The sequence below is a fragment of the Erythranthe guttata genome, chromosome 14 (genome assembly GCF_056151865.1).
Source record: "Erythranthe guttata isolate IM_541 chromosome 14, IM_541, whole genome shotgun sequence".
Taxonomy (NCBI): Eukaryota; Viridiplantae; Streptophyta; class Magnoliopsida; order Lamiales; family Phrymaceae; genus Erythranthe; species Erythranthe guttata.
Genome location: NC_142546.1, coordinates 9,269,623 through 9,282,199, shown reverse-complemented (window position 1 = coordinate 9,282,199; position 12,577 = coordinate 9,269,623). Strand labels below are relative to the sequence as shown.

Sequence of the window (12,577 nt, the reverse complement as noted above, 5' to 3'; positions counted from 1 at the left end):
TATTAGTCGTAATATTTGAAGATTTTATGGTATTAAATAGATTTAATAACAATATTGCAATTATATAAATACGCTACTTCATTTTGTTGTATCACATTGTAATCTTATTTTTTACGAATATACAATCAAATATGAAAGAAAACGCCCCCCCCCCCCCCCCCCCCCCCCCCCCCTCCCCCCCCGCAGAATGTTTTTAACCAGAACAACATTCATGATACAAAAGCTGCAAGGACAAATCGCATAAATTATATTCGAAACAAGAGAACATTAACACCGGCGAAAGGTAACAAATACTTTGTTGTTTGCAAATAAATTCGTGAAAATTGTTTCTTTATGGTGTATATTCACAAGTTTTCATTTTACTAATCATGTTATTAATATTTCACTCTAATATGGGTCTTACTTGATAGATAAATCAAATAATGAGACCATGAAGGAGTTTCAATCGAACCATGGTTGCGTAAATGGAACCAAAACTGTGGGATTGTGCTCATCTAATATTATGAAAACACCAACCACAACAAACAGTTTAATTATATCTGCTATGACAAATGGTTAGTATCATTTTTTATTTATTTATGTATTTTCTATTTTTGTTAATTTGTATTTATATATTGTCACGATGTGTTTACTTACGTTTGTTATACATTAATATATTTACCATTAGATGTAATAATACTTTTAATTTATTCATACAGATGATGGATACACCCATAATATGCAAACAAATAGAAATGACAAGGGAAAAAGGCCAATGGACCCCTCAGGTCAATTAAATTATGCATTAATATGTTCGGTTAATACAAATGTCTGCTTCAAATATCATTTAACAATGTACAATTAATAAAAGTTAGTATTGGGCATCCTTATTATATATATTCCGATAATACACATAAGAATTTTCGAAAAAAAATGCAGGTTCTTGCGGAATTTCAATCGATAAATCAAACTTTTACAACACAGATGAGTTTCGATCCAGGCAGAGAGCTGGAATTCGATTCAGAGATCTTGAATTATATACACCAAATAACCCGACATCACCAACTACACCCACAAATTTAATTATATCTGATATTACAAATGGTAATGATTAATTATTATATTCGTAGTTTACATACATTCCATGTTACTTAATCCCCTTACATTTTTTAATATGAATATATCAGTATTAAATGAATTTAAATTATTACTATGATGTGTTTCAGTAAGTAGAACTGAAAGAAACAATGGAAGAGTTGTGAAGGATGTCGCAGTAACAGGTACGAACAACATTACCATTTGTAATGACGAAACTCAAACTTTAGTTATATTATTTATATATATATATATATATATATATAAATAATATAACTATAGTTTGAGTTTCGTCATTACAAATGTGGCGTAATTTAATATATAAATTATAATGAAGAATTACATTTTTATATTATGTAAACAGATTTGGAATACACTGTCAGCAAAAAGAGAGTTGCCCAGTATAAAGGAAAAACTCGAACTCTAAATGTTAAAAGTATGTCAAATACAGATACAAATGACAAAAAAAGCTATAAGAGAAATCGTGAGGTGACATATAACAATGTTGCAGCAAATTGTGAAGGTTTGCACTCTATTAATTAATTATCATCATTAGAAGAATTATTCAAAATTTTCTTACGGATGTCTTTAATAATATTTCCAACAGATGCTAATTCGTCGAGATAGATGGGTTACATAGCATTGGCAGTGTGCAAAATATTTCTGCTAATACATACTACGAAACCAACAAAAGGTACATTTCGTAATATTTACGAAACACAACATTAATACAATTATATAACACATTTGTATTTAATATGTTACCATATCCAACATTGTAAAAGTATAATATTTTTTTATTCATTGAATAATTTACAGTTCTTCGGTTCGTACCGGAAAGATGATATCGAAGAGTCAAAAAACCATACATTCTGTTGTACGTGACTTGGATATGGATTCAAAATTTGTCACTTTGGTCGATGAAGATTTACAGACTATACGGGAAATTACTTCGGACAGTGGAGGTATGTGTTATAATTTCGATCACATTTGTCACGTAAAATTCGTCTTGAATAAATTGTTCATAATAATCAATCGATATCATTATTTATTTTTATTTAAATAGAATCAGAATATGTATCAAATGACGAAACATTCATTGATTCCAACGACGATGATGGTAAGTACCCCAATATTAATTAAGTATGATAACATGTCGTTTTCATCGTAATAACGGATGTCTTTTTCCTACGCAGAATACGATGATCTTGGTGATCAGTCATACGAATGCCAATGGCGCAATGATGTGGAACGGGGAAAGGATCGATAAGCAAAAGGGTACATCAAATCCTAAGTTTTCAATGTGCTGTAATGGAGGAAAAGTCGAATTGCCCAATTTACTAGAATCACCAGATCCCCTAAAGATTCTCCTATTTGGTACCGATGGAAGAAGCAAGCATTTCCAAGAACACATACCATCGTATAATATGATGTTCTCATTCACATCTATTGGAGGAAAGATACAGACTACGATAAACAGAGGATCCGGTCCGTACACGTTCCTACTCCATGGACAAAACTACCATTTAATGGGTAGTTTGTTGCCAGATGAAGGATCGCGTCCCAAGTTTGCTCAGCTTTATATATTTGACACGGAGAATGAAGTCAATAATCGAATGGATACAGTCAGGTATAAAGCACTTTCAGTTATATGTTATTATTTTTTTATATTACAAGGAATTTACTTTATGTTTCATTTTATCGTTGCAGATCCGGAGACAGTTCCAGCGAATTGGATCCTGAGATTGTTTCTACATTCAAGGATATGGTCGACAACTCAAATATGCTTGCTCAGTCTTACAGAGCTGCCCGGGACAGGCTCTCGCAGACTGGAATGGAAGATGTCAAATTGAGACTCATAAAAAAATGAAGTACGGATGGCCGTACTTACAATCTCCCGAACTCCAGTGAAATCACGTGACTCATTGTTGGTGATTTTGACACCCAGGAGGGTGTTAGAGACATAGTTGTCGAGACACGGTCGAAAAAACTCCAGCGAATCAGTGAGTTGCACCCTTTATATCTTCCACTGCAGTATCCGCTAATATTTCCTTAGGGCGAGGATGGTTATAGGGATGATATACCACTGAGGGAAACATCAGTGAGTGGTACACGTATACGCAAGAAGTTAACAATGCGGCAGTACTTTGCGTATAGGATCCAAAAAAGATTTGGCAACAGCGCAGTTCTGTTGCACTCAAAATAATTGTGCCAGCAATTCATGGTCGACGCATTTTCAAGGGTTGAATCGGAAAGACTGAAATTTATAAGATTTAACCAGGATAAGTTAAGAGTTGACATGTACAAGGGTATCGAGGAAAGTATTTTGAAGGGAGATACGGATGCTAGATCCATTGGCACGAGGGTTATTCTACCAGGCAGTTTTACCCAAGGTCCAAGATACATGTTTAACAACTTTGTCGATGCTCTTCAAATATGCAACTGGATTGGATTTCCATCGTTGTTCATCACTATTACCTGCAATCCACAGTGGCCAGAAATTCAAAAGGCGTTGAACGGTACTAATTTGAGACCTGAAGACCGTCCCGATATTCTTGCTCGAGTTTTTAAGATGAAGCTCGACAGTCTGATGTCAGATTTGAAGAAGGGCAAAATATTTGATCGCATTAGAGCATGTAAGTATCAATTTATAAGATAAAAATATAACATAATATATATTTTATACATTGTCTACTCTTATAATATTATAAATATTTTATTACGTCAAACATTGAAAATATATGTATATTAATGCTAACCAAATACGTTTAAAATGTAAAATGTTCAGATGTTTGCACAATTGAGTTTCAGAAGCGCGGTCTCCCGCATGCGCACATATTGATTTGGCTTCACAATGAAGACAAACCGAAGACATCAAAAGACATAGATAAAATCATATGTGCCGAAATCTCAGATAAGGTAACAGACCGAAAGATGTACGATTTGGTTGAGAAGTATATGATTCACGGCCCGTGCGGTCTGGCCAATCAAAACTCTCCATGCATGAAGGACGGGATTTGCACGAAGCGATTTCTAAAGAGTTTTGTCAACCGTACTGAGGCCGATGCAGATGGTTATCCGGTGTACAGAAGAAGAGAAAATGGGAGGACCGTGGTTAAGAAGAAAACATATCTCGTCAATGGTTTCGTCGTGCCTTATAACCGTGCTCTACTGAAAAAGTACAGAGCACACATTAATGTCGAGTTGTGCAACCAGAATAAGTCGATAAAGTATTTATTCAAGTACGTCAACAAAGGACACGATCGGGTCACGGCGGCATTTTATCAATCAAATAATCCAGGTGCACCTCCTGAAAATCGCGATGAGATAAAGATGTACTACGACTGCAGATATCTTTCGTCATGCGAGGCTGCTTGGAGGTTATTTAGCTTTGACATTCACTTTAGAGACCCACCGGTGATTAGGTTAAGCTTTCATCTTCCAGACAGTCAGTCTTTTGTGTTTACAGATAATGACTCATTAGTTGATGTGCTGAACAGACCGACTGCGAAGCAAACGATGTTCCTTGCTTGGTTCCAAGAGAATAAGTTGTACCCTGAAGCTAGAAATTTGAGGTATGGAGAGTTTCCACAGAAATTTGTCTATAAGTAAAAAGCTCGCTGTTAGATGCCGAGAAAGATGGGATTCTCGATCGAAAGGGTTACCAATGTACCGCCAGGCAGGGGTGAAGACTATTACTTGAGACTGTTGTTGAACTTTCAAAGAGGTTGCACGTGTTACGATGATCTTAGGAAAATCGAGGATCACGTCTACCCAACTTTCAAAGATGCGTGCTTTGCGCTTGGACTACTGGATGACGACAAGGAGTACATAGCTGGCATAAATGAGGCAAACGAGTGGGCCAGTGGTGACTATGTGAGACGATTATTCGTCGTACTTATGGTCGCAAATAATATGAGCAGGCCGGAACATGTGTGGGAGTGTTGCTGGAAAGAATTCGCCGAGGATATTGAGTACAGACTGCAACAACGTCGTACCAATTCAGGTATGAGAATACATCTTACGTTCTTACACCGTTTACTACACACATTTGAATTAAAACTATATATTTTTATAATCGCCACATTATGTTAATTTTTCATATTTTATTATATTGAAGGTCCACCTGTGTCAGACGATACTCTGAGAAATTACGCTTTGATCGAAATAGAAAATATATTGCAAAGCAACAGCAAAAGCCTGAGTAACTTTCCCCCAATGCCGATTCCAATTGGGCCGATGACGGACAACACGGTAAATAGATTAGTTCTCGACGAGTTGGACTATGACGTTGATGCTATGCGTGAAGAACTTAAGAAATACCTTTCATCCATTACTGATGAGCAGAAAAAAGTGTTCGATGATATCATGGATGCTGTTACAAATGACAGAGGTGGACTGTTCTTTCTTTATGGGCATGGATGAACGGGAAAGACTTTCATACGGAAAACTCTATCGGCTGTTATCCGTTCAAAAGGAGAAATAGTTATAAATGTTGCTTCCAGTGGTATTGCTTCGCTTCTACTTCCAGGTGGCAGAACTGCTCATTCTAGATTTGGACTGCCAATAATTGTACATGAGAGCTCCACATGCAGCATCAAACAACAGAGCCCACAGGCAGAATTGTTGTCTAGAGCAAAGCTAATCATATGGGACGAGGCATCGATGATGCACATATATTGTTTCGAAGCACTCGACAAAACAATGAAATCTATACTTGATTCATATATGCCATTCGGAGGCAAGGTCGTAGTGCTTGGAGGGGACTTTCGGCAAATTTTGTCAGTTGTGTTGAAAGCGTCGAGACAAGACATTGTGCATGCTACAATCAATTCATCACCGTTGTGGAGGCAATGCAAAGTTATGAAGTTAAACAAGAACATGAGACTTGAGTCGTCCTTCTTTTCCGCCAATGCAGATGAAATAAGAGAATTTGCGGACTGGATATTGAGAATCGGCAATGGCGATGCTGGCGAGATAAATGACGGTAATGCCACAATTGAAATTCCCGATGACATGCTGATTCGGAATTCTGCAGATCCCTTTTTGGATCTTATAGAGTTTGTCTATCCGGATCTGGTGACCAACCTTTTCACTCCCGAGTATTTCGAAGGCAGAGCAATCCTTGCACCCACTAATGAAAGTGTCGGTTTTGTAAACGATCATTTTTTGTTGATCATAACTGGAGAGGAGAAGGTCTATTTCAGCTCAGATAGTATGTGCAAGGAGGAGTTGTTGTCGGATGTCAACGCAGAAATATACTCACCGTAGTTTCTCAACACCATATCATGTTCCGGAATTCCACCGCATAAGTTGACATTGAAAAGAGGTGTTCCCGTTATGCTCATCAGAAATATCGATCAGGCCAGAGGATTGTGCAATGGAACAAGGCTTCAGATTATTAATATGGGAAAACACGTTCTCAACTGCAGGATCCTGTCCGGTAAACATGTTGGTGATATGGTGTTCATTCCTAGAATGACTTTGGTACCGTCCAACTCTGCATTGCCTATTAAATTCCAGCGACGTCAGTTTCCGCTGATGGTATCATTCGCAATGACAATCAATAAAAGTCAAGGACAAACTCTTTCTCACGTGGGCATGTACTTGCCGAGACCTGTTTTCAGTCACGGACAGCTCTATGTCGCACTCTCGAGGGTTAAGAGTCGAAGTGGCATAAAGATTTTTGATTAACTCGGAATCTGGTGATACGACCAATGTTACAAATAATGTTGTATACAAGGAAGTTTTTCAGCGTATATGAAGGTAATTATTTATACAAAAAATTACAATATTTATTGACGACCTTTATTATCTATTATTTTTATGTTTGGTTATTCCTCATTCGTAGGTTTATTTTAATTGTACTAGGAACTTGCTATGGACTCCGTTCGCTATATTTGATGAAGGTAATCTTACAATAATTTTATGCAATTAAAAAGTTATATTGGTATTGTTTTGGTAACAATTTACATATTTCGTGTGACCATTTTACAACATATGCAGGTCAGTTGCATTGTATTGGATTTGTTGCATTCGTTTAGGGCGGTTGGTAGCAAACAATTCAAGTTTTCAACGTTCATGTCATTATGGTTGTACAAGTTTGGGACCAACTATATATTCGTTCTTTTGTATGAGAAAATTTAAACATTCGATGTTTAGTTTTTTTCACTTATTTCGGCTTATTTTGAACTTACACCATACAAATTATTTTTATTTTTGAATATGTTCTACTTCTTTCTTTTACTTATTAACAATTAATATCACTATTTTGAGAACATTTTTTATTATTCAATATTTGTTTTACGATCAATACACCGTGCATCGCACGGGTGTATTACTAGTATATATATATATATACAAAATGCATGTCTTTACATTTCGTAGAAAGCCAAAAAACCCTAGTAAGTATTTAATTAATTAGAGCACTAGCTCCCTTCGATCAATTCTTGTTGCCCCTCTAAATATATCAAGGGCTCTTCACAAACTTAATAAACGTTTCTTGTGTTCGATTACTACTATGTGTTTTGTTCATTTTTTAGGGGAAAATGAGCTCTTAATTATGAGAATTGTGTGTTGGACTTTGGTTCCTAGTAAGATTAATTGCAATCATAACAAAATTTGATCTTCATTGATCTTATTATTGCCAATGAAACAAAGCGTTTAAGATCTTAGGGTGCAAAACGCAATTCAACCCATTTTTGAATTTATGCGACAACTCATTAATTTTAAATGTTCGATAAAAAAATAAGAGCCTTCCAAAGGTTTGACGGGATCTGAGTGTGCTTAAGTGTTGGGCTTCTGAATGATAGGACCGCATTAAAAGAATTTAAGTTAATGGGCTGAATGAATAATTTAATTGGGCTCAAAATCCAACAAAGTTAGCCCACCGAAATCAATAAATTAAATGGGCTTTCCTACAATTGGGCCCAGTTAATTCAAATTGCCATATTGAATGAACTACAAGTGTTTGACAAAATGACTAAACCAAGTACTAGCATTTGAAATCTGAGACTGACTAACTGACTGAGCAATGCCTGATTCTTGATTCTTCCAAACTTACTAGTAACTCAGTCTAAATGGATTAAATAGCGATATCCCATTTGTAATAAAATTCGTGAAAGAAATTAAGAATAATGCCTGCGGAAAATGAGTAGTACACGAAAGAATATCAGATGATTTGCCATAGTAATGCTGAAAAGTTAATCTCAAACGCTGAAGAGTCAACAACTATTGTACGCAGCAGATTTATTAAGTTTGCAGCATCGATTTTCGACCGGTTTAAGGAAAAAGACATCAAGTAGTGAGCTGGATCTTGCTAAGGTTGTTTCTCGTGATTAAGACTTAATTACCCAATTAATAACCGTTGTGGTAAGCTGTATCTTGTTACCCATGCACTGTGGTGAAAGCTGGAAAATTTGCCTGATTTAGAACATGAGACCATTCAAGAATCGAATTACGACAGCGCAACGTAAATTCGGAGTTTATAAATGGATACAAACCAGCTATGTAAATTTCATCCATTTAATTTGCTACATTGAAAACACACAAATTTCAGATACTAAATACACCACATATTTGCTGAATTTGTACATTTTTGGTTCAAGAATTGGACATCTAGTCTCATTTACATGTACACTTTTTGATTGAATGCAACATAAATTTGATTTACAAAATTAAATCAGCAACTTATGTTAGTTAATGATTAATTAATCCTTGTTAATACACCTTGACCACCTTAATTAATATAATATTACTAGTACACTTCGAAATTTTCTTGTAATTTAATTACCAGTTCTTCATCAATTGAAAAAATGAAAAACCTGAGAAATTCCACTTATACAAATTTGTCTTTTCTAAATTCATCAAGATCAATGTAAGACAGAAATTCTAAGAATTAATCAAGATGATTTGTTTGTATAGTATATATACAAAAAGAAAAAAAAAATTAAAATTAAAATAAATAAATCATGTCCACCACCAGGTTATTTGTAAATTGTACTCTCTCTCTTAAGTCGGATTAGTCAAACTTTGATCATCACGTGACCGGAGAACATGCCCTCAAACACCATCAAAACGACGCCGTTCAAGCAGACGAACAGACCGCAGAACTTCTCGGCGAACCTCCTCCACCACCGCCCGTCATCGCCGCGGTCCGCAGCCACCGGACGAAGGTAGGCCCAGGCGGCGTGCTGGAGGAGAGGATCCTTGATCGGAATCTCCCTCCAGCTTCCAGTCGGAGAAGAGGTCGACGGCGGCATCAAGTCCTTCAAGCTGGTGTAGCTGATGCTGCTCTCTAGAGCAATCATCTCTCTCTCTCTCTCTCTCTCTCTCTCTCTCTCTCTCTCTATGTATACTTGTTGTTGTAGTAGTGATAATTAGCAGTACCGCTAAGTATGAGATTTAAGGGCAAATAAAAGGGTTTAATTAAGGAGCTTTCCATAATACACAATCTCTACCATTTATGGTTTACAGATTCTGTAATTTTAATTTGATGGGCAAAGAGAATTCTGGCTGACTGTGTTTTATTTATTTATTTATTTATTTATTTATGTGGGTGTGTGTGTTGTTGGCGATAAGTGATTTAGGTGAGTCATGACTCTGAGGGGTGGGCCCCGGTTTTTGGGGGGTGTGGGGTCCACTCACAGCTGGCACCTACCACGATGAACACGTGTGTTTCTATTGTGATTAGACTTTTATTTGTTTTATTTTCGGACCCATTCCAAATTTTGTTTGTACATGATGTATATTGGAATTCAATTTTTTTTTTATTCTTTTAAAATGATTGTCTTTTATGCTGAATTCCAGAAAAAAATATATGCATTCAAATTGTTATCGAATTTTTTTTGTACTTAAATTGGACTATATATGAAATTCGTATTCTCGATTCAATTTCGAACATTCCAAAAAAAAATCGATAGTCGCATTTAGATATCAATATTATTATGTACTATTAAGTCGGAGTCGGATAAACGATTGGGGGTCACGTCACAGTTGGAGTAGATTATTGAGTATAATAAAGAGATATTTTGTTTAAAACGTGTAAATAGTGTCTTGTGTGATGGACGGAATTAAATGGAGAATACTTATTATGGTGTGAATAAATTGAAGAAATGCATATCAACATAGTATATTAACTTGGCTAATTAGCATTCTGCACCCTCCAACTAAACTCGTTCTACACGCTGCACCATAAAATAAAATAAATGGCAGGTATTACCCTCTAATTAACCTTTGTTTTGTGCAATGCACACATGATTTTACCTTGCCACTTTCATCTGCTTCACTCTAACTTAATAGTAATTCTTGCATAATACAGAAATTCAATCATCAGAGTGTGGGGGTTGGGGGTGCCGGTATTTAGCAGCAAAGAAAATCTCAAAACCCCGTTATCGACTTTTGCACATTAAGGTATGCACAACGCACTGTTCCGTTCGGAGATATAATCAGTAATAGGTGGTGCAGCCACCACTTCCACCTCTAGCTCTAGAGCAATCACGCCATTCGCCAATATAACTAGAAGATAAATAAATAAATAAAATTTATAATAACAATAAGAAGAAGAAGAAAGGAAGAAATGTATTAAAAGACAGACAACCGTAAGGAGATTTTTCTTGTGAAACAATTCTGATGCAAATTTCACAAGAAAGTTTCGGTTACCCCTATTACACCTTGTTGAATTAATTTTTTTAACAATTAGATGTATAACTTCGAATAACAAATACCCAACCAATATTTGGATTTTCGCATCAATTACTGAAAAAATAAATACAGAGTATGCAGACAGAACAAACGTTGATCGTTCAATCATAATAAGATCTATTAATATAACATAGAATTACAGCCATTGCGAGATACCTTATGCGTTTTAAACAGATCAAATAATCTTCTTGTTCACACCTCCTCCAAGATTCTTTAACAAGTCACTTTTGCTTCTCAGCAGCCTGCCACAATTAACAAAAAAACAATAATTAGAAAACAATGGTGACCTTTTTTGCTACTGTTTCGATAATCGACCGCCCACCCAAAGTAAAAACTCACAAAATTTATATTAACTTTGCAATTAACTAGAAGCCCCCAGCACAACATAGATACTACAACACTATACAAAAGAAATCCAATCGTATAACAAAAACAAGAAAAATAAGCATTTAATAAGCAATTAACAATTACACTGTAAAAGAACTGCTCAACTTAAATATAGGTGTTATAATTCTATACCAACCTTTTTTAATTTATCCAATACCGAATCTTCAAACGCCTGATAACCAGCACCGACCAAATTGCCTAATTTTGGCCCATCGGACTCGTTTTTCTTCTCATGACTGAAAACAACTGGAGACGGAGCTGGTTGAAGCGGCAGAACTAGGAGCGGATTCGATATATTACCCAACATATTCCCAGTAGCAGAAACCTGAAAAAAATTTAAAAAAATAAAAAAATAATTTGGAAATTCAAAAAAAAAAAACAATGAAGTCCACAAGAATCAAATACATGTGAAAAAAAAAATGAAAGCTTACAGCAGAATCTTTAGACGCCATTACTACAAGAGCCGACCCTTTCTTCTTCGAACTCTTGATAACCACATCTTCTACATCGCCAAATTCTTCGAAAATTTCTTTAAGCATCTTCGCAGTGTAATCGCCACCAATCTTCTCCCACGAAACTTTAAGTACCTTCTCCTTATCCAATCCATTACTTCCACAATCCGTGCTCTCCTTTTCACCCCTCGTTGTTTCCTGCTTGAAAGGTGTTGTACCAGCTGCCGTTTTGTTCGTACGCATTGCACGAATCCTAGCAATCTCCGCCTTCAATTGACGGGAAATTCTCTCCTCCTCTTCTCGAGCTCTAGCGGTGGGGTCCACAGCAAAAGCGGATCTTTCTCTCTCTTCGAGATCCGACATCATCTTCCTCCGCTTCGAGTCGTGCTGACCCTGTCGAACAAGCTTCTCCCTTTTAACTCTGAGTAGGTCGTCGAATAACTTCCTCGCCTTTTCATCCTTGAGAACTTCGTACGAAGTTTGAAGCTTTACGAAATTAGCGTTTGCCTGAGGGTCGTCGGGTCTTTTGTCGGGGTGCAGCTCCCTGGCTTTCGATCGATAGCCTTTGGTGATCTCTTGGTCGGAGAGTTTAGCACCTTCTTCGCCGGAAGGTAGCCCCAGAACATTGTAATGGTCGATTTCAACATCCATAATAAGAAAGCTTTAATATTCAAAAGAGGAGAGAAGATATATATATAAATTTATACAGGTGAAATTGTCAAGAAATTGAAGAACTAGGGTTTGGATCGAGCACGAAATTGAAGAAAAGGGGGATTAGGATTGCAAAGGTGATTGATTTCTTTGGAGGGGGAAATAAATTGTCGAGACTTAGGGTTTTGATCGCAGAAGAAATTGAAGAAAAAGGGGAATTAGGATTGTAAAGGTGAATTGGGTAAGAAAGGGGTTGTTTTAAAAAACGACGGCGTTCGGATTAAAATAATGTTGTGGGCTCAAGGAAAGAG

General features: G+C 36.3%; 2 protein-coding genes across 3 annotated transcripts; one reads left to right on the top strand and one right to left on the bottom strand.

Annotated features, from left to right (window-relative positions):
* Positions 1 to 3,295: 3,295 nt before the first annotated feature.
* On the top strand, positions 3,296 to 4,686 carry LOC105954526 (uncharacterized). Its single transcript, XM_012978196.1, has 2 exons — positions 3,296 to 3,710; positions 3,863 to 4,686. Exons 1-2 carry the CDS (start codon positions 3,296 to 3,298, stop codon positions 4,684 to 4,686), a joined length of 1,239 nt encoding a protein of 412 aa, XP_012833650.1.
* Positions 4,687 to 10,163: 5,477 nt separating this feature from the next.
* On the bottom strand, positions 10,164 to 12,561 carry LOC105954589 (DNAJ heat shock N-terminal domain-containing protein). Of its 2 annotated transcripts, XR_016029696.1 has the most exons (4): positions 11,595 to 12,561; positions 11,300 to 11,488; positions 10,933 to 11,018; positions 10,164 to 10,590 (listed from the first exon to the last, which is right to left on the bottom strand). XR_016029696.1 is itself a non-coding variant. In XM_012978254.2 (3 exons), the coding sequence occupies exons 1-3, from the start codon at positions 12,264 to 12,266 to the stop codon at positions 10,998 to 11,000; spliced, it is 882 nt and encodes a 293-aa protein (XP_012833708.1). In that variant the 5' UTR covers positions 12,267 to 12,561; the 3' UTR covers positions 10,810 to 10,997. The 2 variants fall into 2 exon arrangements, 1 of the variants encoding a protein (XP_012833708.1); XM_012978254.2 differs by lacking the exon at positions 10,164 to 10,590 and having other exon boundaries at positions 10,810 to 11,018.
* Positions 12,562 to 12,577: the final 16 nt, after the last annotated feature.